This window comes from Bacillus rossius, assembly GCF_032445375.1.
Source record: "Bacillus rossius redtenbacheri isolate Brsri chromosome 9 unlocalized genomic scaffold, Brsri_v3 Brsri_v3_scf9_2, whole genome shotgun sequence".
NCBI lineage: Eukaryota > Metazoa > Arthropoda > Insecta > Phasmatodea > Bacillidae > Bacillus > Bacillus rossius.
The window spans coordinates 25,647,933-25,670,917 of record NW_026962013.1 but is presented as its reverse complement, the minus strand read 5'-3'; the positions used below and the strand labels follow the sequence as shown (position 1 = coordinate 25,670,917).

The window sequence follows — 22,985 nt, the reverse complement described above, 5'->3', positions numbered from 1 at the left end:
ATCGAGAGAGCAGAAAAGAATGTAACACAGAGGAACCACGAGTTATTGTAGAGTTTGAACCAAGTCAACCATCAACGTCTTTGGCAGGTCATGGTATTCCGCGGCCATCAGCTGAGGATCCTCAGAGTTCCACATCTTCTAAACCAAGCCCATTTGACATCACTCCCATCCCAAAAATTAAAAAGAGGACCTCGAACAGAGGATGAAAGGCCTGCAGTTCTACGGTCATTACATCCACTCCTTACAAAACCCAATTACTGGAAGCTATAAAAGCTAAAGAAGCCAAGGAAGCAAAACAGCAAGAACGAAATCATGGTCAAGGACGCAAAAGTAATCGTGGCCGGGGACATGGTTCAGGAACAGAGCCATCAAGAAAAGGAAAAGTGATCGTGACAAGGCATTCGAATTTTGAGAGAAATGTGAAAGAATCAAGCACCGAAGATGAAAACAGCATGTCATCTGGAAGATCCGAATTGGACTTTCTTCCGGGAGTCTCCCCATCCAAAGATGATGATACTTCGTGTATGTTTTGTGACAGGAAATTTACGGAGGATTCTAAAGGGGAACTTTGGGTCATGTGTGTTATGTGCTTACTGTGGGCCCATGTGGATTGTGCAGGGGCTGAACAGGACGTTTAAATTTGCGACTTTTGTCGCTAAATGATGTAATTCTGTTTATAACTTCTGTATCTTGACATTCTGTAGGTTTATTTGAAACTTAATCAGTAACTGTTTATATTATGTATATTTTGAAACAATAGATATTATGTTTTCTTTGATTTAATACCTTATTTGTTATTTTACTCTGTGTTATTTTGATAGTTTTTACAAGGGGTCCGATTTAGGCAACTATTTTTAAGATCGTCAAAGTGTAAGGGTTTGGTAAATAATTTTTTTAAAGCCATTTTTAATTATATTTTCCAAAATTACAAATGTAAATGCTTTACAACTTAACAAAGTAAATATTTCATGCTTTAAAAACATATTTTTTACAGTATACTTTGTGTTTTTATTAAAAAACAAAATGGGGGTCCACTTTTCGGCACTTTCCTCTACTATTTAGCTGCTATTTTATCTGTATCATGCTATTGCATTTGTGTTTAGGGCCTTAAGGGCTCTTTATGTAGTGCACCACTAATATAAATTTAAGGTGTTACCTAGCTATACTGGTTTTCATTGCCTTTTTGTAAAGCATTTAAGTAAATTTTGCATCAAAGTTATTTTCTGTCTTTTCTTTAATCATCCTGCCAAAGCTTTTGATCTGTTTCGCCATTTTAATGGACTATCTGCCGGCTTCACTCTGATTCCTTTAGCTAGATCCGCTAAAAGCGCCTCAACGGTTCTGAATATAAGAAACCAAAATTAAAAAAGTGTCATCGTTTTTTAATTATATGCATTTATTAATTCTTTTTAAATCCTAGCCCTGCACCAAACTATCAGATACTGTGACTACATATTTTTTATGCAATCATGAACAGCCATGGTATAAACAACCGCTCAAATTAAAATCAAACGTGATATATGTTTGAGAAATCCTCCACTAGATAATCGCTTCTGAAGCAGCTGCTTTGATTATTGAATTATTGGATTAGCAGACCGAAACAGCTCCAGTAAAAGCGAAAAAAAGACTTGAAATAAAACATGTTTTGGACCTAATTTTCGACAAGGAATTTTTATTAATATATTTCCCAAATTGTTAAATTTCGTCAAAGAGTTAACACTCTAACGTCTTTGCGAACTTTGGTTTCGCGCCATCCGACACAGATGGCAGCGCCGTGGTCACACATTTCCGAACCGCGTGACTTCCGTTCCATTCACGAAATCACTCCTATACAAACGTCCGTATGTAGCTTAGAAAGTTATTTTGCTTCCGCACGAGCCGTCTTTTCAAAGGAACCCCGAAGGGGTCCAAAGAACTGCGGATGGGTGGGGGGATCGGGAAGACCATCCAGTGACTTTACGCGACTAAGAGCTACATAAGTATGTCCGGCTGCAAAGAGACGCGATCCCAAATAAATAGAGACTGGAAAAATTCGCGGTTTCAATGACCTCTAGGATAGACTCCACATTTCTCTATGCACTAGGACAAATTGCACCTGCTCATTGGATAATGACTCGCGACACGTGTTACCGGGGATGCTTGTGATTTGATACTTCTTTTGTTGAAGGTTTTTCACTGGCTTAGTGACCTTCAGGTAAACGGTGGTCCAATCACTGACTCAGAATGAAGATGAACGAGTTTGGAGTCTAGCCTACCGCGAAATGAATCCGCGAATTTTTCCGGTCTCTACAAATAAACAACTTCATAATCTACAGTGCAGCCTTTGCACTTTTTGTGCACGGTAGATGCCCGACTCGGTGTCGATGGCAACATTCGCGCCTTTCACCAGTACCACAGCTGTATTTCGCTGGGGAACTGAATACACCATCTGAGCCCGAAATCAACACAGGGGAGGGGTGTAACTCGCCTGCCGAGGTGGAGCCGTCGGCCGGCTGGAACTGGTAGCTGGCCTTGAAGCCCTGGCCGGGCCACTGGGAGCCGGCGGAGAACTCGACCCGCAGCTCGGCGCCCGTCGACAGCACCTCCACGCCGGCCGCCTCGTTGCACACGGCCTCGATGACCGGGCTCAGCTGGTCCCGCCCGTCGAACACCTTGATCACGTCCGCCTGGTGCAGGCAGCTGCCGCGCGCAGAACATTCCTTTGGTGACCGTTTCCCCAAGAAGTAGTTTGCTACACTACAAGCTTTGAATATATATATATACTGTATAGAAGTCACCAGCCCAGGTTAAAATTTCTAATACGGTTTTGAGGTAGTTGGTTAATTACACCGCCGCAATCGCCACCATCTCTAGGGCATCGAATTGTGGTGGTCCCTAGCGGACAAGTGTCCAACTCTTCAAACACCCCTTTCCCCCCTCCTGTTGAACGAACTTGAGCTGCAGTGAATGATAGAAAGGGGGGGTGCGGGGAATGACAGCGGGCGACAGAGCTGCGCTCTAACGTGTAAATAACAACCTAAGACGATACATGGCGTTACGGCAGCGCACTGCAGCGGTGAAGTTCCCAAGCTGCTCATCATACGCTTCTGAAAAACGTAGAGTAAATGCTATCCACTCGCGACTTCTATACAGTATTTATATTCAAAGCTACAAGTAAGATATTGTAATTATTATCTTTGAAAGATTTGTGCAATGGGAGTGCATGACTTGATGTAATATTTTGGACATACACCATTGCTAAGCACTTTTTTCTGAAGAAGAAAACTAAAAAAAAAATTACCCGAAAGACAAAAAAAAAACACAAATTAAGCAAAAAAATATTGCTGTTGGCCACCGGATATAAAGTCGCACCTGTACTGTGTTTTCGTACCATGTGCGTCTCTGCCTGAGGACGGGAGCAGATATCAGTTCCCGAAACGTCACTTGTTTCTGTTTTGGAAAAAAAACTATTGTGTTTGTTTCGTATTTTCGTGTTGTCGTGTTTTTGTCTCTTTTCAACTGTTGTGCTGAATTTTTTAGGGTTAAATAATTTTGTGCTGTCATCTTTTGTGGGTTTTTTTTCGTTCTCTTAGTCCATTTTTCTTTGTTTTTCTTTGTTTGTTGACCATATTCCTGTTATGGAATATTATGTGGTGTTTATATCAGGTTGACAACAGCAATTTTTTGCTTAATTAGTGTTTTTTGTCTTTTGGGTATTTTTTAGTTTTCTTCTACAGAAAAAGTGCTTAGCAATGTCGTATGTCCAAAAGATTACATCAAGTCAAGATATTTTAACTTTATACAACTCGTGGCTAGGGTTATTTTTGGATACATGAAATAGTCTACGTTCTTTTTTCCCCGAGACAATAATGAGAATTCAATTACGAAAACTGGCGCGTGATTTTACATTCATCTCAAATTTAAAGGTCAAGGTCAAAGTCAAAAGTTCAAAGTAAAAGGCCAAAATGGCGACCGTAACGAAAAATGAAACGGTGACGTCGTAATTCGAGACTGCGGCCCGGGCTCCACATGACCCAGGGCTCGGATCGACATTCGCATACTACTGTAAAGGCATATAAGTTTGAATGATGAGTTGTTGAACAAAACGTTTGCGCTGGTGTGACATAATATTTATTAGTAATTTTTTTTTACTACATACAATATTTCTTTAGGCAGTGCCAGTTATATTAACGTACAAATATTCATGGCTGCTGGCCTCAATTGATTGCGCGCGAATAATTTCGAACGTAACATTTATGTCTATGCTGGTATTGGAAGAAGATTTATATTCTTTCAAATTTATTCAAACAGAGTTTTAATATTTGCGCCACGGGTGCAATTCGTCGGTACGGCGAAAAGTAAAAATTTTCTTAAGAAACAACAAATAAGCGTATTTTGTTTCGGATGTAAGAAATAACACCAATAACTCCACACGAACTGTGTCAGACCCACATACACACACACACACAGGTAGGTGCACGTTCTGAGGCCAGACGTCAAACAGAGATGGGCGTGCTGTCAACGGCATCATTATTCTCCACGACAATGCGCGTCGACACACACACAGCCACGGATAGGGGCCGTGTGTGATAGTAAATCGATTAGCGTTCCCCCGTGTAGACATGAAGCAACATACGTGTCTTCGTGTCGCATGCTAACTAAATTACGAACAAATTGACGGTAACGAATGCATGTTGTAACTGCTTCCCTCTGTGCAGACTAAGACAAAGATGTGAGACTTTTCGAGGATATCTTTATACAGGTATTTTTTCAAGTGACATTTTTTTTACCACGCTTTTATTGGCTTCACCTGTATGTATGAATTTTTACCCACTTTTCGACGTCAAAATGTATTGAAATTTTGCATACATATAAAGAACCTCTGAAAATACAATATTTTGATAACCTAATACCTTAATATTAAGGATGAGTTTGGGGGAGGGGGATCTGAGGCTCAAAAACGCACTAATTTCGAAATTTCGAGCTATGAGTAATAACCAGGCTTTTAGTGTATCCATAAGATCGGGGCATGGTGGTAATTTTTTCCGGGATCGACTGTTACCCTAAAGAAGTGGGGGGGGGGGGGGGGGGGAATTAAAGACTAAAAATTTCAAAAATTGTAAAACCCAATCCTTTTTCGATTTGGAGTGTTTCCGATCCAAAAGGTCGGGTTATGGCGGAAAATGTACCCGGGAAAAAGGGGGGAGAAGGGGGGTGGCGTCTTGCCCCTAAAATTCGAAAAGTTAAAAAATATATATTTTTCCGATTACGAGTTTTTACGAGGTCGGGTTTTGGTGGAAAATGTGCCCGGGGGTTTGTTAATGGCAATGTAGGTACTATATCTGAAATATTCTGGCCACTTTTCCGGCATGATCAAGTGTATTATATGGGCATCCCATCAATCTGTGTTGATTTCGGCACAGATGGTGTACATATAATTAAACCAATAGCCATTCAGTTTCCAGCGAAATACAGCTATGGTATTGATGGAAGGCGAATGTTGCCATTAATACTGAGTTGGGAATCTACCATGCATAAAGTGCAAGGCTGCACTGTAGATTATGCAGTTGTTTATTTGGAATCGCGTCTCTTTGCAGCCGGACAGACTTATGTAGCTCTTAGTCGCGTAAAGTCACTGGATGGTCTCAAAATAGAAGAACTTGATTGCTCTAAGATAGCAAGAAAAGTTACATGTAAAGTTGACGCATTATATGAAATGACTAGATTACGTGAACATTATTGACTATTTTAAAATTTATTGTAACAATTAAATACTTTAATCACTCATATTTAGTATTTCTAATTTGTTTCACTTACTCATATTCAATATTTTTATTTTATTTTGAGATTAAAAGAATAAAATAAATTTATAGTGTTAAAAAAGAAAAAAGTTCTTATTGTTCAATGAACTAAAAATTAAAAATTAAAATTTAAATTTGAGTTTTTCTTCAACAACCAAATAATGCACCGCAACTCTGTATAACGAAAAACGTGGTGGCTCTCTTCTTTCATTTTCGTAATGACAATATCCAAAAATGATTAAAATAAAATTTAAGACAAATGTTATCAAGCACCCCAGGTTTTTCTTTATACAGAGTTGTGGTACATTATTAGGCTGTTGGACAAGAAACTTAAAATTAAATTAAATTTTTTAATTACAGTTCATTCAACGATAAAAGCGTTTTTAAAGTTTTTTCAAACCATAAGTTCATTTGGTTAAACTTTATTTTTTCATATGAATGATAAACTTGCTATTTTAAATTACCTCCCCCTTGTACGAGAATCATTATAAAAGTAAAAAAGTTTGTTCCTCTAGATAATTTTATTTACGACGATTAAACAAAAATATTCCACCAGTAAAAAAAAATCTCAAAACAGGGAATTAAATTTGGGTCTTTTACTCGCCAGTCAAAAACTTAACAAAAAAACATTTTACAAAACATTTGATAGCTTGGTGATAATTTTACATAGTCACCACACAATTTTTTAACATTTTTCATGGCGCATCACCAGATTTTCTATGCCTTATGGATGCTTAGTTATCGCCCATTTGATGAACCAGTCATTATCGTCCTCTTTTCATTATTTTTCACTTACAATAGTTGTTACTGGCCGAAAAAATGCTTATATCTAGTTGAATTTTCTAATCAAACCTTGATTTGAGTTTGTTAGTCACATCTGAAGGTTTTACAATTATGGTAAATAAAAAAAACTGTTTAACCACGTCTCTAACGCTGTAGCGGCACACTATTAGAATTTGCAGTAAACTTCGAGGAACACATTTTACGTATAGGCGATATATTTGGATTTCACATAAATATATGCGCGTCTCTACGCCTGGCGATGAAAAGTAAGCGAGTGGATATGTAGAGAGGACATGTTAATAAATGAGAGCGAATCCTCACAACCTTTCGTATCTGTATAGCAAATTTTTTTTGTTATAATGAAGTCCAACACTAATTAATTACCAAAGAGCTGTTAACATCTTAAACAATTCTAACTTTATAATTGTATTTTTACTATTCTTTCTGGTTAGTTCTTTTTACGATACAAAACAAACTCCTAGTAGTAGTATTTATACAGCTCCGATTTGTTTTTCTAGCCAGAGAAACTTCAACTTTAGAAGAGTCACCCACTCCATAAAGTAATGATACTGCACTGTCTCCACTAATGGTTTTTATCTTGAACTTCGTTTTTCTCACTCTGTTGACTTAAAATGCTGGCTGGCAGCGAATCTCAAACACTGCTACACTGCAGGCTTTTTTTTTTTAGATGTTGCCTTTCGAGAATAAATTAAAATGCATGAAGTCGTATTGGATGCGTTATAAATATACGAGACAAATTTGCCGTTGTAAGTGAAGCGTGCTTGGAAAACAAATGGCCCTTTCCACGCTTTAACTTTTGCTTTTAGTGCCGGGTAGTCTAAAACACTTGCTTCAGGAGTAAGTAATGGTGACAAGATGGAGAGGGGCTGGAGAAAAAAAAAGGGGGGGGGGGTTAAGAGGGTGGTTACGCACATGGCACTGGCTTTTAAGATAAAAAAAAATTACTGCGACCGCAAGGGCAAAAAAATCGCATTATTGGTGCGCTCTGAATTTACGTTATGAAATATGTACGTGCTCCTAACGTCCCCTCTTAAGTTCGTCAAACCCGGCCTTTCGTAACGCAGTTACATGCGCTCTGGTTACGGTGCGATTCCCGGGTAAGGCATCGGTGTAAATTTGTATAATATAAATTGGTCACACAATTGTCGAAGTTGATGAAACTGTTTAAAATAAACTATAAAACTGCCAATAGAAAATAAATGAACGGGGTTAGGTTTAAATTAAAAAAAAGGTTAGGTGTTTGATTTCACATCATAGAAATTCTAGCTTTCGCTACTATTTATTGCATTGATACAGGTAAATAAATTCAAATTATATTCTTGCTGAGTAGTTACGGCTGAGGAAGGAAGTGAAGTGATGAAACACTGAACTCACGTTTGGGCGCACCTATGTTTTAGCAATGGGTTTTCTACTTTTGCCTCAATTTCAGTTGGTATCACCATGTAGTTAAGTACGTAAGGTTTACAAACTGTATTGGCTCTATACTTAGTCTACTAATTCAGGTAAGTGTTATTTTTTCTCGAAGACAAAATATATTTCTTTCCAGAACTCTAACTTTCGACTACCAGAACTTGATTGAATATGATACTTTGCAAACAAAGCGTTACAAGAAAAATAATATTTTTATAAGTCATAGCAAAGACAAGTACTTATCTGCGATTATTACTATAGCGAAAAAAAAAAACAACCAAACAAACGAAACGAGTTGAATAAAAAAGATTCATACAGCATGCAACGTTTAACAGTCTGTATTTCTTTTTAATTAAAAAAGAGCGACTTTTGCTCTTAGGAACATCAAAGAGAGACAGAAATTTTTTCTCGCAAGTCAGTGTCAACCTGCCAATTGTTCGTGACGTAATCTGAAATGTAAATTCCCGTCCACGTCCGTCTGCAGTCTCGTGTGAGGTTATTTCCAACAAACCTCTGCCAACCCTTTGCGCGAATCTACGAAATTAGGCGACGTTCATCGCGCACTGCGCACTTTTTTTTGTTACGTTGTTATTATCTCTTCCTCTGCGCTCTTTACGCTCTGCAGCTACCCAATTTCACAAAGGAAACGTTTATGATGTAGTCACAAACCCTATGTAGTTTCCCAGAAGATAAAACAGACTAATTAACCCTTTTTTTTTACTGGAAATCTAATACTCATGCTCATAGAATCTTCTTTATTTTTGCTATCCGCAACCTAAACACTGATACTGCCAAAATTAACTCAATAAAGAACTTATATTTCTGAACTTAATACCCTCGGTAAAAATATTTTAATTGATTTATAATAATGACAAAAGTACACATATATTTGGATACGTGAAGTAATTTATAATTATACAAATGTAAGATATAAAAAAGACATTATAGTGACTTTGCTTTTTAAGTTCATTTATAAGAGCATATCAGTATCACAACATTGTCTAAATAGTGTAAAACAGTAGAAAATAACAATATAGTACTTTTTATATGCCAAAGTTGGTACGAAATATTTTTGCGGTTCGGAGACCCTGGTGCCGGCCCGTGCGCACGAGAACGCTCCCGCCTGCCTTCAATAACAGCCCAAGGAACTTCTGCGGGTGGAAGATGGAAATGGCTGGGGGTATCGGAGCAGGGGCAATGAAAAGGCCTGAGGAAGGGAAGTGAATAACGGCGAGGGTCGGCAGGTCGTGACATTTCGGCCGCGGAGGTCGGTAGGAGCTGATGGGTGCTTGGGCGAGAAGAATGGGGGTCCCCCCCCCCCCCGCGGAGTTGAATAGAAAGGGGGTCGATAAGGAGGGTAGATGGGGGTTGTTATACGTTCCCGACACTGGGTACACACGCGGGAGTGAGTGTGGCCTCGGGTCCCAACTCTGCCACAGACTGCCAACTGTGATTACACGAACTGCGGAGGCCCAACGTACTATGCACGCGATGGGGTGGCTCTCTGATCAAGTTAAGCTATTTGGCGAAACGTATATGATTGAAATCTGCTGCGCACAGGTTTCGTGTCCGTGTTCAAACTATTTGACCAATGCCTACACCAACTTGTTGGATATTTCAGAGGTACTTACTTAAATGTAAAATTCTTTAAAGCAGAGTGACTTCACTTTTAACTTGCCTTGAATGCCGACGCTTAGTTGCAACCTAGGGTATAACTACAAAGATGCTGCATGTTCCGTTTGTATACGTGGACCAGGGTCCTGACGTCCGTTGCACCTGCGCCAATCTGCATACGCAAGGTTCGTTGGATGCAAAATAAAATTACAAACTGTAACACTACATTAATTTAAGAAAAGAAAAAATTAAATTAAAATTAAATAAATAACAATTATAAAAAAATGAAACAAACTAAGATCAACCAGCAAAAAAGAAACCTAAGTCCTTCACACGTAGGTACACACCAATGTCAATAGAGACGATGAGGTCTAATGAGATGAACATGTAGTATTCAAGGAATGAATGGGAGAGAGAAAACACCAGGGTACTCTGAGAAATAAAGCTCACCCGCTCACTGCAACATCCGCCACATTTTCCAGCTTTTGGGAGCACGGTGCTTGAATAGCGTAGGGCACTTGTCACATCCGAACATTTTCTTCGTGACTCGGAACTCCGGCGTACACAGTTATGGGTGCGCGGGTTTTCTCGCGGTACTCCTGTTTTCCCTCAAACATTCATTTTGTCTGTGTCTATTTATGATCTTATCTCCCCTCATCGTCCCGACACTGAACTTTTTTTTTGTTTTGGAATTTTACAAGGAATATTCTTGGAAACTCAGTGGCCAACGATATCACTTGCATAATTGCAAGGCAGCTTTGCACCAATTTAAATGGTACAAAGTTCTGCCTTGCAACTGCAAGGCAGAACATCAGTGACATCTTCGGCAACTGAATTTCCAAGGATATTCCTTGTAAAACTACAACAAATTTTTTTGAGTGTAATGAGCATGGTGTTAACGAAATGTTGACCTGATTCAGTTATTCGCGCTTCTGCTTTCCCCACTTGCAAGAAATCCTGACTAGACTCTTTTCAGGAATCGAACCCGGATGGTTTAATGGTTGGAGAATTAGCAGAGCAATCAAACATCGTTCACATTTTCGTCGTAGACTAAGCGACGACCAATGGCCGGCGTCACACTATGCAGATGAACATGAGATTTTGCCAGTTTATACTCGGTGATCTATTCTAGGTCAGTTGTTTAAATGTTCGATTTTGATAACTTTACGTAGTGCGATCTTGAGAGACCTGCATTTTGCACTCCAAGAAAAAAAGCGGCCGAAGGAATATTCAGCCATAAAACGCAGCGGAATTTTTTTTTAGAGGCAGCGGCAGAAACGTATAGTGTGACACCGGCCTAAGTCGCTGACGGGCCGTGAGCAAATACGGTTGCCCCGGGGGGAGGGTTTGGGGGAGGGGGAAATGGAATTAAAGGTCCTGCCCGCGTGTGGGAGCGAGGTTTTTTTCCCCCCGCCGCCGACTTCTTCCGAAACAGAATTAAAAACTTCCTCCTCCGCGGGGGTTTCCCGACCGCCGGCTTGTTACGAAGAGACTCAAGGGGCGAACTCACCGCGGCTTCGCACGTGACCGCACTCGGTTCCCGACGGCGCGCCTCCCAGAGTCGAGCTACGTGTTCGTCGGGGGGCGCGGCGATAAGCAAGACGGACTTCAGCGCCTTGGCCACGGTTTATCACACGCAGCTCCACGTTTCCCCTTCTTTCCCTGGACTATAAACTCGTTTTATCTTCCCTCCACGACTCGCTCAAACAACCACACTCATAGGAGCAACATTTTTTAAAAATATATAATATGTCTCAGAACTCAATGTTAAGCCGAGAACAGTTGATAGGCCAATTAATTACGGGTCTCAATTTAAAAAAAAACCTTAAAAAATTGTCGTAGCTTTCAAAATGTAAGCATTTTTTTTTTCAAAAATTCTATTACCCCAACCTTGCACAAAATTATTAGATACTGTGAATACAAATTTTTGTTACAAAATCCTGAATAATCCTACTATTGATAAAAATTGAAAAATATCAAAAGCGCGATATATGTATTGGAAAAAAAATTATTTGTACGAGTTACGCAACAACATTTTTCAACCAGGTAACTACAATGATTCTATACTGTAAAATATTACTCTTCTACCTTAGAATGTTATTTGAAATTTCTGGGATATCCTGTTTTTGACATGTATGCCAGCTTTCAGTTTTAGGCAAGTAAAATATAATCAAAAGCAATTGCGAGTTAGTCAAATGTGTATAGTGTAGGCATCAAAAGGCAATATGTGTATAAATTTGATGGCTGTATGTGACAGGAAATTCTTTTCTCTCTATGGTAAAATGTGCCATGGCTAAAGAGGGTTTGAGGAATTTGTATAAGTTGACGAGCTGCAATACCTGGCGTTGCCCGGGCTGAACACAGGGTGATATATTGTCCGCGAGTTAAAGCAAAATGGATAGCGCTAAATGACGGAGTGGTGGACATGGAGACATGACACACAATTACTGTTTGTATGTCTATGACCTATGATTTTTTGTTTACCCATGGTGATCGGTTGAACGGTTTAGAAGTTAGAGCAGTCATTCGATGTAGTCTCCCCGTGTCTGATCGCGACAGTTTTGAGACGTTCTGCCGCGTCTGATTCTGTGTGCATTGCTTGTATACAAATACATGGACGTAAACTACTATCAGACGAAATGTCGTGTCGTGCCTCATTTTGAGTGTGCCCGGTCTAATGCGCTTAGAGCGTGGAGTGCAGGCCCGAACACACTCTGGACATTCCATGCCCTTTCCTCGCCACTCCAATGAATGAATGAATTAATTAATAGAATTAATGGAATTGAATGAATGAAATTGAACAATGTAAATTAATTTAATGAAATTGAATAAAATGAAATGGAATGAATGGTATAAAAAGGTATTTTTTCGCGAAAAATAATATGATCGCGCCACGCGGTTTCTTCTTTGTAATTGCCGGCCGTTTGCAAGACAATTAATTGCGTTATTAGAACATTCAAGACGCGTTTGCTTCTGCCGTAAATGCCGAGGTTCGAAATGCTGACACGTTCTGTGAAAGAAACTCAACTAATTACGAAACTCGGATGATGCTACAGTATTTCAACATACAACTAGTCTCTATAAGTTTTCGCGGAAAATACATACCTATAATGATTGGACTTAACGTCAGAGGGTGGCCACTCAAATAGACCGATATGTACCCAAGTAGGTAGTGTTCAAGTTTAAAATTGACATGATGTATAGAGCCACTATAACTAGGTGTTTTTTTGTTAATGAATAGAGAGCGTTGAATGTTAAATATTGATTGAAATGCTCACGACGGAATCAAAAGAATGAAAAAAATAATAAATGGTAGTAAAAACATAAATTAATATTTAATGTTATTGTTCGTTAAATGTGTTCTTTACGGTAATATGTAACAACCTGATCGCTTTTATAATAAAAGAAGAAAATTCAATTAGCAGGTATAATTTTGTACATGATTTATACAACAACAACAAAAAAACACTTCTAGCGTTGTAAAATTGTATCGTCCATCCTGACAATAAACTTGACTTGAGACGTTTGTTATTGTTAATAGTACAGTCTGTCAGATTTATGGTCGTTGCTTAACGTCTTGACAACATGGAGCTCCTAAGGAGAAAAAGATTTTTGACGGAATCAATAGACCGGGGGGAGGTCGTGAAGAAAACTGGAGGACTTTAAGAAAACACACTGCTTACCACAACGTCCGCCATGTTTCTCACGAGAAAATATCCAGATTCAACCTCGCCGTGGATAGAATCCTGGATCGCCTTGGTGGGAGGCAAGTGGACTAACCAGGGGGAGGGGGGAATGAAAAAATGAGCAAAATATCAGTGAAGACAGTATGTTACTGTGTGAAAAGCCATGTCGCCTACGGCTACTACTGTATGGCCATATGTCAGTGTGTTAGTGGCAATATAAATGTAAGTTTTTAAAATATATACAGTTTAAATTTTTTTTTCTACTTTTGTTTTTGATTTGTAACATCTTAGGTCTCGGTACACGGCATTCGGTAGGAGTAATTTAGTGAATGGAACAGAAGTCGCAAATGAAGGAAATATGTAACCAAAGGTGCTGCCATCTGTGGCGAATGGCATAAACCATATTTCACAGAGCCAATGGGAAACATAATAACATTAACTGTTTAATGAATTGGAACAAGATGGACAGTATTTTAATAAAATTCCTTGTAGAAGATTAGGCCCTAAGACGGGGTTAGAATTTCTTAAAGTTTTTTTTTTGTTTTTATCGGAGATGTTTCATTATGTAGTTTAAAATTTCGGTCTGCGAATGAAATGATTCGATAGTCGAAGTAGCTGCTCCGGCAGCGATTTGTAACGGCGGGTAAAAAAAAAAAACTACGGTTAATTCGCGTCAAGAATTGTAGTCAAAAACACAATGTGTGTACATGTATCAAGCTGGTCCATATTTTGAGAATTCTCCTTTAAATTTCGTGTCCGAGGCCCGAGTTTCGTACTATAAGTGTATTTGGAACATGATAACACACGAATTTTCCACATCTATGGCGACTACTGGAATACTCGCTCCCGTATCCGCCGCTGGATACGACCGCTCCGCCCCTGTGGTACCTCTCCCCCTCTCCTCGCCCTTCCGACCGACGCGACGTCCGCGCCAGTGACGCCCACGCGCCGTCGTGGGCGCACACCCGCATCCCGGCGCACACGACGGTCCTTTACTCCCGTCTGCGTCGTTCCGCGCGAGACGCGCCCGCCTGCCGAGGCCGCCAGTGCTTCCCGCGCAGGAATGTTGTCCCGACGCAACTGGACGAGAATAAATGACTGAGCGAGTTGTCGCGAATCGTTACGGGCCCCGACACGCGATCAGTCCAGCTCCCAGTTTGAACCGCTCAGCCAGAACATGACAGTTTGGGATTTAATTGAGGTCTTCCCCACAAACGATCAGTCTTTTGGTTTGCTGTTGCTGTTGGATGCATCGTTTCATCGTAGAATATGGAAGAAACTTTGGATGTTGTAACTGAAGTTGCATTTTTAGTTAAAAAAAAATAAATAGCAAAGTTAAAAAGAGTATAAACAACAAATATGTCTGGCACGACACCTCGCTGATGGACTACGGACTGATTGTTTGGACTGACGGTTTGAAATGGCGAGACGCTGTTCCCACACACAGCAGTTAGAACTTGGGGCTCTCGGACCCACAGTCCGATAGGACGGGAAGCCATCAGTTCGTCAGTTCATCAGTTCCGTCTGATGAGTCCACCGTTATTTCTCACGCACGACTGTTCCGACTGATAAGCCTGAACTGACAGTTCGCACTGATCGTGTGTGGGAGGCCTTCAGACTCCTGCTGCCGGGCTGGCTGACGAGACTTGGATAAGCGCCTCGCCTTGCTCTCAGGATGGGACGATCCCTTGAGTCAACCACAGGTCAGCTGGATGGGTTAAGGAGAGGTCGTTAGCACAACGCCGAAATACCACAACGCCAAACGTACAATAACGCCGAATACCATAACGCCGAATGTCAAATTGACCGGAACGCCGACAGCTAGAAAACTGGTGTGTACCACAACGCCGAAATACAGTAACGCCGAAAAATGTTGCTGCGGGGGGGGGGGGGGGGGGGGCAAAGGAGCAAAATGAAAAACAACCGAATTTATTTGTGCGCTAACCTTACCTAACCTAACCTTTGTGGCAGTCCTGCAATAACATTTTTCGACGTTAATGTATTTCGGCGTTATGGTAATTCGGCTTTGTGGTACACAGCAGTTTTCTAGCTGTCGGCGTTGTAGTCAATTTGGCATTCGGCGTTATGGTTTTCGGCGTTATTGTACGTTCGGCGTTGTGGTATTTCGGCGTTGTGGTGCGTCCCCGTTAAGGAGGTCTGGGTGGCAATAACACTTTGATCGGTTGCCTCAGCCTCTCACTGTAAGCTAGCTCTTCTGCAAACACTATACCAAGTCGCGATTAACTGGAGTATAGTGTCGGTGGTGTTTGTTTGCTCTAACAGGAGTCGTTCACCATTAAACACGGCACTTTAAACTCCTTTCAGTTTATTGCTGAATAACTGAATGACTGCCGGACTGGCTGTCAGCCGGTTAGCCGCTCAATAACTTTCCCAACCTCCGGAGACTTAGGAAATGGATCGAATGCCAGCACTGAGATAAAGTCTGCGCCTTAAATTTACTTTCAGACATCCAGGAACAATTTAAAAAAATTATCACCCAGATATTTTTGTATTATTTGTATAGTTTAATTTTTTTGGACATACGCCTTTGCTGGTTTCACTGAGAGCCATAAAGAAACCTCAATAACGGACAAAAACATGAATACGCAAACACATAGAAAACTAGCCTAAATCAACGGATGCAATAATTAAAATGCATAGATTGCATACAGAATTCCATGGAAGGAGATCGTCAGAAAAAAATGTTACAGCACAGATCAACAAGGTGGTCTGACAACGAGACAGTACAGGGCGCACCAGGAGAGGGTTCGAAGGTATATGAACCACCTGTTTCCAAGGGGCCTTTTCGTCTTCTTTAGTTTTAGGTGCTGGTGGAAGCCGGGTGTGAGTTAGTGTTGCCACCCAATGATTTTTTTTAAAATTTCTTTATATAGGCCTACTGTTTAGATAGGTAAGTTAAAAATATTTTCAATTTAAATATATCTAGTTTTTGAGATTTAATTATTAAAGAGGCTTTATTATGTGATAAAATTGCAAGGCCTAGCTTTGTACCATGTGCTATTTTACAAAGCTCTGGCTTACAGTTTTACAAGTTATATAGTTGGAAACTGAGTTTCCAAGGATTTTTTTGTAAAAGTACAAGGATATTTTACACTGTATAACCACTATCGTAACCTTTAACAGGTGCCGTTAATATCTTGTGAGAAAATTGGTGATCCATCAAAAAGTGTAAAGCTTTTGTAATGCATTTACAGAACCATCCCTTAATGAATAGTAATGACAAGAAAATAAAATAATCAGACTGTGCCATGATCGTCAGTGTGTCTAAGCTACATTTATGAACACGTTTAAAATAAGTACATACATTTTTTAGGAATACTTTTCAATATTGGTTTAAAATTATTTAAGTATGGTTTATTTGCGGAAATGAGCGAATTATGTTCACCTCTAGGTATAGCTGCAGAGAATTCTAGATTTGGTATCTACATTTGAAAATTTGCACGATTTGCTTTATTATATTTTGTCAATATCTATCAGACAACATCGTGAACATTAGCAGTTTTAGCTATGAAACCGAAAACCACTGGGCCAATAAAAAAATAAATTATAATACAAAATGATGTTAAGTATTTTTTTTTACTGAAATATGTGATTAAAGGTTGTTAGATTTAAAAATTCTGACCCAAGTTGTGATTTCATCAGATAGAGTGTATCATTTTCAGTGTTGTATAACATTTTTAAGTTACTTTCAGCGCACTCAATAATGTATTGGAAAGAAAATAAGAACTACTAGAAAAATAAACTTAGGCTATCCGAGATTCGAACCGAAAACCTTTACAAATCAGCGCTATAAACTGCCGACAGCACTAAGGAAGCCACGCTAGGTGTGCAAAGCAATGAAAATTATTTTGTTTGAACGCAGGTTTTTATTGCGATGAAGATCAGTTGCTCCTTTGCGCCCAAATTACGTTTAATTGCGTGTGGGAAATAACTTAATTACGCGTTCCCTGAATAATTTATTGCGCCAGGCCACATTAATTTCCCGTCCACAAAAGGCTTTTATCTTTGGTGTAATGATGCAAAATTACAGTGCCCTGGCATTTATAACGACGTCAGTTTTATTTCTCTCCCTCCGTCGCTATCGTGTAATTGAGCCCGGCGTCCGAGCAGTCAAAACACTGGTCGCGCAATCAGAACAGGCAAATATACACACGAAGATATTTACAAATATATTTTAAAAGACCCGTATATAGAAGCTGATCATACCTGTCACAGCATGCTAGTTAAATACTTTATTTGGGAAATAACTGCCAGAAATTTTATTAAAGGGGACCTACGAAAGAAATATTACGTGGCAGAAGATTTTATTGAGTATTATAAATTTATTTTTTTGGCATAACTTAAATAAAGCTGAATAATTTATTTCCATTGTAAATTCGGTAATTTATAAAAAAATTTTTTATGGATATTTTTGTAGTTGAGACTAAGACATATTGTTTGTCAATATATATTCTATGTATGCATACTAACACATAACGTGAAAAAAATTATGTAATTATTTAAATTAAACATTTTACAACCTTTTACTTTTTAGCAATATAAAATGAAGCACATTACTTTATTCAGTTTAGGTAGGTATATTTCGCTTTTCATGTTACTTTGAAACTAAGTTATTTATTACAATAATTAGGTTAAAAGTGTATTTTGCAACAAAAAACTATTGTAACCAATTAATTTATTATTATAAAACAAAATTAGGCATTGGAATTTATTTATTAATTTTTTTAATATAATAAAAGTTATTATTCTTAAAATAAAGAATGACAGATTATATTACAGTAATTTTTCTTTGCTTATTTGTGTGACAATACTAGGGTATCACTATTGAATAGCCACTTAAAATTTTAGAGGTAAATATTTAGAAAAATAAAGCTCCACCTTTCTGAGTGCCATAGAACGTTTTTAAACACAGCGGAATCAATCCAAATAACAAAGCTTATTCAGCTTGTATTGAGGAAAAAATTTCATTACAAAGAACTTAAGGTTAGCAATTGAAACAGCATTGTAATCAGATACATTGCCAATATTAAAAATGCCTATAGTTTATTTTTAGGCTAATAGAAAGGGAATGCACTTATTTTGTATTAAATAATGCAACAGCATATGTAAGTTAAAATAAACGTGAGTTTATTTGTTCAAAGATTTGTTTTAGTATAGTTTAATACATTATTTTGCAACATAACGAGTGCAAATTTGTATATAGTAAAAGTAAATTTATTTCCAAATATTTCCTAGATATAATATTGTAAAACTGTAGAAAAAAACTGGAATATTTTGCTTCACTTTACATAATAGAAAACTTAAGGATTAATCATTTCCTTTGAAATACGCAGATAAGTCAGATAAAGCAGTATTCTACACAGTAGGCGTATATATCAGAAAGCTTATTAACAGTTGAATTTATTCTTCAGGTCATTGTTAATATTTTTGGCATAACAGCTATAAAAATTCAAGCATTAAAAATAAAAAAATAAAAGTTACGCCTTTCCCTTATTCAAGGGAAGTTCCGTAGTTCACCAAATATTCAGTTAAAATTGCACCTTCAGTAGCTTATCAATATTAAAAGTAAAATTAATATTTAATAGACCAATTAAAACCTTGATTTTCCACATAACCCCGTAATATCCTATGCTTTGGGAAATAATTGGTGCATAAAAAAATTTCTAACAAATTTTATTGCTTCATATGTTTGGAATAACAATAATTTATTAACGTTTTCTTTTGTACTGAAATGGAATGAGGTGGTTATTATCAGAAGCCGCGTTAAATTTATAAAATCAGTAATTAAAACGTAACGATTTTCCTGTTGCAAATTAACTTGGTAATAAATATTGCACCAGTTATTTAAAACTCGAGTATGACGTCATCACATATGCAAATGAGCTGCAATCGACGATATGGTTCGAGGTATGAGATTTCCCGCTAAAGCTCTATGCGGCTTCACAAAATTGCTATCTTTGGTGGAACACGTAGAATTGGCTTCGTTTGAACCATATATAATTAATTTCATATGTCAGCGTTTAATAAAAGTTTATTACATTTTCTGCGTGATAACGGCTTTATGTAGTCCCATTCGGAAAATAAAGGAGGCCTATCTGTGATTTACTATGAATATTTCAAACCATAAATTAATATAGAGTAAAAATAAAAGGAAATATTAGTATTAAGTTATATATTTTTTTAGAAAAAATACATATAGAGCATTTAAAGCAAAATTTCTCCAAATCAGATTTCTAATGTGGGATTTATATACATAGTTTTTTAGTAGGACACCATGAAACCGAGAACCATGGTTAACATATTAAGGGTGGTATTAGAAGCTGCGGGTTAGTTTTCGTTGAATTTAATTCAAATTATTGGTTATTTAAGTTTAAGCTGATAGTTAACTGCCTGACGCTACTTTAATGATGAGTACCATGAAGGAGAGGGAGTGAATAAATTATAAGTTAATTTTTTTCCTCGTTCACTTCTTTAGCTTATTTTCTTCTAAATTCAATTATTATAAAGAAAGGGTGATTAAATGTAAATTTATATATAACCTTAGCATATTATGTTTTTTTATACGTTACCTACTATTTTTAGTAAGTCAATCAAATATTTATATTTATGTTAACCCTTCGTTTCACAAACCGCGCCCCAGTCACCAACTATAAATTTAATTTTGGAATGAAAATAACTCATATTCGGCAGTCCTATTTTATAACTGATATTCCCAAAACAATCAGAAAGAAGTAAAAAAAAAAAAAAAAACATGTTTGCGTAGATCCACGCGCGACAGAAGTGAAACTTCTTGCATATTACATTATTATGTATAGGAAACACAATTCCTTTGGCTGAGGATGCATATTAAAAAATGCAATTACGCGATGTCTAAATTATGCTATTGCGCATGTATGCAAATGTGAAATTATGCAAGTACGCGAGTGTAAGAGTATTCGAGTGTGAAAGTATACAAGTGTGCAAGTATGCAAATATACAAATATAAAGTGTGAAATTATGCTGCGTCATTTCTACTTCTCCCCTGCCGTCTCCTCATCTACCGGTTTCCCCCACCGCGTACCTCACTATTCCCCTCATGCGATCGGAACTTTCGTAACGCTCGAAAATGTTAGCCTCCTCAGCAAATAAGATTCATTACAAATAGAAAACATGGCGGGCGAGACTGAAGCGACTGCGCAGACGGCCGGGATGGAAATCTCCCGAAGGTGAGCCTGTTACCGGACACGCTACCACATCACAAAACCAAACAGGCTCGGTTAACAAACCCGATCGCGGTAGGTAGAACACACTACTCGGTGGACAAAACATCCTCGGTAAATCGATAAAATACGCTTGGTTACCTAACACGCTAGGTTACCAAAACACGCTCAGTATATTAAATACGAACGGTAGGCCAAACACTCCCGGTAGATCAAACACTCTCGGTAGACCAAACGCGCTTTATAGACCAAACATCTCGGTAGACCATACACGCCCGGCAGATACAACACGCAAGGTCGACCAAACACGCACGGTAGATAATAAATAACTAACATTTTACGTTAGGTAGATAAAATTTGAGTTATGAAATACAGTATATCACCGCTGTATTTTTTCCTTGAGTGAACAGCTGTAAGCAGATTTATGGCCAGCTCTTTGACGGAAAGATAACTAACTGAACATACATATGTTCTTGGTGTGAGGATTTAAAACTACGTTAAGAAAAACACTACACCTAAATTATTACGTCAGAATTTAAGTCACAACGTTGCCAATAAGTGTGAGATAAATTTTCTGGATGACGTCCAACCCATCTCTAAGCTAGTAAGAAGGCTCTTTTATAAAGTTTTGTGTAGACGTTTAAAATAAATAACTAACATTTTACGGACATAATGTCAGAAAATGGGGTAACTAAATAGCAATTAGTATATTAAACTACCGTCTTTCTCTCATGTAATTAGACCCCACGAGACTGATAAAAGTAGAAATTTCTTCCCACTTGTGTTCAGTATAATTAACGTTCTTATATATTTGTTTGCAGTCACATTGACAATGTTCAGAATAACACATATTTATTTTTTAACAATAAAATTTTAGGATGTAATATAAAAATGCAATTATGAAACGTACATTCTCGTGAAACGTATGTTAAAAACAAACGAACGATAAATAAGAAGTTTTTCAAGCATGCATCTGGTAGTTTTTTGCAGTTTTCAAACTGAATCGAAATTTTTACATTTCATAATGTTCTTCACAGAATGTAATTAAAGCATCGTCATCGAAAGCTTTGATTTCCACTTGTTTAAATTTTGTCACGCAGATAAATGGGATAACTCCAAAATGCCAATCAGGTGTGGTTGCATCATATTTAGGTCAAAGAGTCACTTGTTAACTGGTCGGTCAGTGACGTCATCAAGAATTCAACTCCCTTTCCCCCCACACACAATTAATATTAAAGCGCAGTAATGTACTACTGTTTTGTGGTTTAACCGTTGCGCGGAACTCGTAATTTAAAACAGGTTCGAAATCGAGGATTGTGGTTTCGTAGAATACATACGGAAACTTCAAAACCTATGACATATCATTCGTGGACATTATCTCGAGTTTATTCAAAATTATCTATTCTTAATGAAATCATGAATGTCATCGCGGATTATGATTGGGATAGTAAGATAAGCATGTATTGCGAAAAGTTTTTCATATGGACTTTGCAGATTAAAAACACTTTGACTTTTTTTCTATTATTCGATAGTATGCTGATTTATTTTGTAATTTTGTTTGTGCCTCTGTGCCATCCACAAACTAAATCTTACAGAAGTTTGAGTTTGTGTATCAAAAAACTCATTTAAAACTTGCCCGACACCATGACGACACTCACTGCCTATATTGGGCATAAGTTTGCAGTAAAAAAAGGGTTCATCCGAAAAATTGAAAAATAATTGATCGATCGAAATATCTTAACAGCTCTAAACTTCTGCACTGGTGAAAATTACGGGTGTAACAAATTTATATATGAGAGAAGCTATAAGCTTTGGTTTGTGACTCTAATTCTCCTTACAGTTATGAATTACATAATCTACATTTAATAAGAACAGGAGGTATGTCACTAGATTTGTCTCTCTTTTTCAGTGACACAGCACTAAAAATTGTATGTAGCTCTGTACTGAAATTTAATATTGAAAATAGACATAGCTTGAATTTTCTTGCTGTATCCTTAAATATTTTTTTGTACAAAAATTACACGCGCAGTGTCTATGATTGTGACGTATTAGTACCACATGTCATGTCGTTATCTCAGTAAACATTATATAATGCCCGTAGCCTTTAACTAATTAATTGTAATCCTGTCTGCAACCAGTGAAAACGTTATGACTAAAAACATTCAGCCTAATATGTAGGTTTGTGTATTATATTGAGATTTAGAAAAACCTTATGGATTCTACGACGAGAAATATTGTACGTTTTGGGGTTAACATTTAATCAACCTATAATAAATTAATTTTTTTTGTATTGTTGGTTGAAAATGTGTTTGGGGATGAAATTTTAGTTTAAATAGGCCGTTTCGTAACATTGAAGTGCAAATACGAACGCCAAATATTGCCGAGTGTTTCCCGAGACCATTCGAAGGCGCTTCTAACCTATTTGATATCAATGTACAAGGAGCCTCATTTTTATATAATGTTTGTATCAC

General features: G+C 37.8%; 1 protein-coding gene and 1 long non-coding RNA gene across 2 annotated transcripts in view; one reads left to right on the top strand and one right to left on the bottom strand.

Annotated features, from left to right (window-relative positions):
• The window catches only part of LOC134542858 (suppressor of lurcher protein 1-like), a 443,271-nt gene that overhangs the window by 75,496 nt on the left and 344,790 nt on the right, over positions 1 to 22,985 (bottom strand). The window contains exon 8 of the mRNA XM_063387427.1: positions 2,468 to 2,679. Within this exon, the coding sequence (XP_063243497.1) occupies positions 2,468 to 2,679 (212 nt within the window). The remainder of the gene's footprint in view (positions 1 to 2,467; positions 2,680 to 22,985) is intronic.
• Positions 1 to 22,985, top strand: part of LOC134542859 (uncharacterized) — a 413,602-nt gene that overhangs the window by 251,548 nt on the left and 139,069 nt on the right. The window lies entirely within an intron of this gene.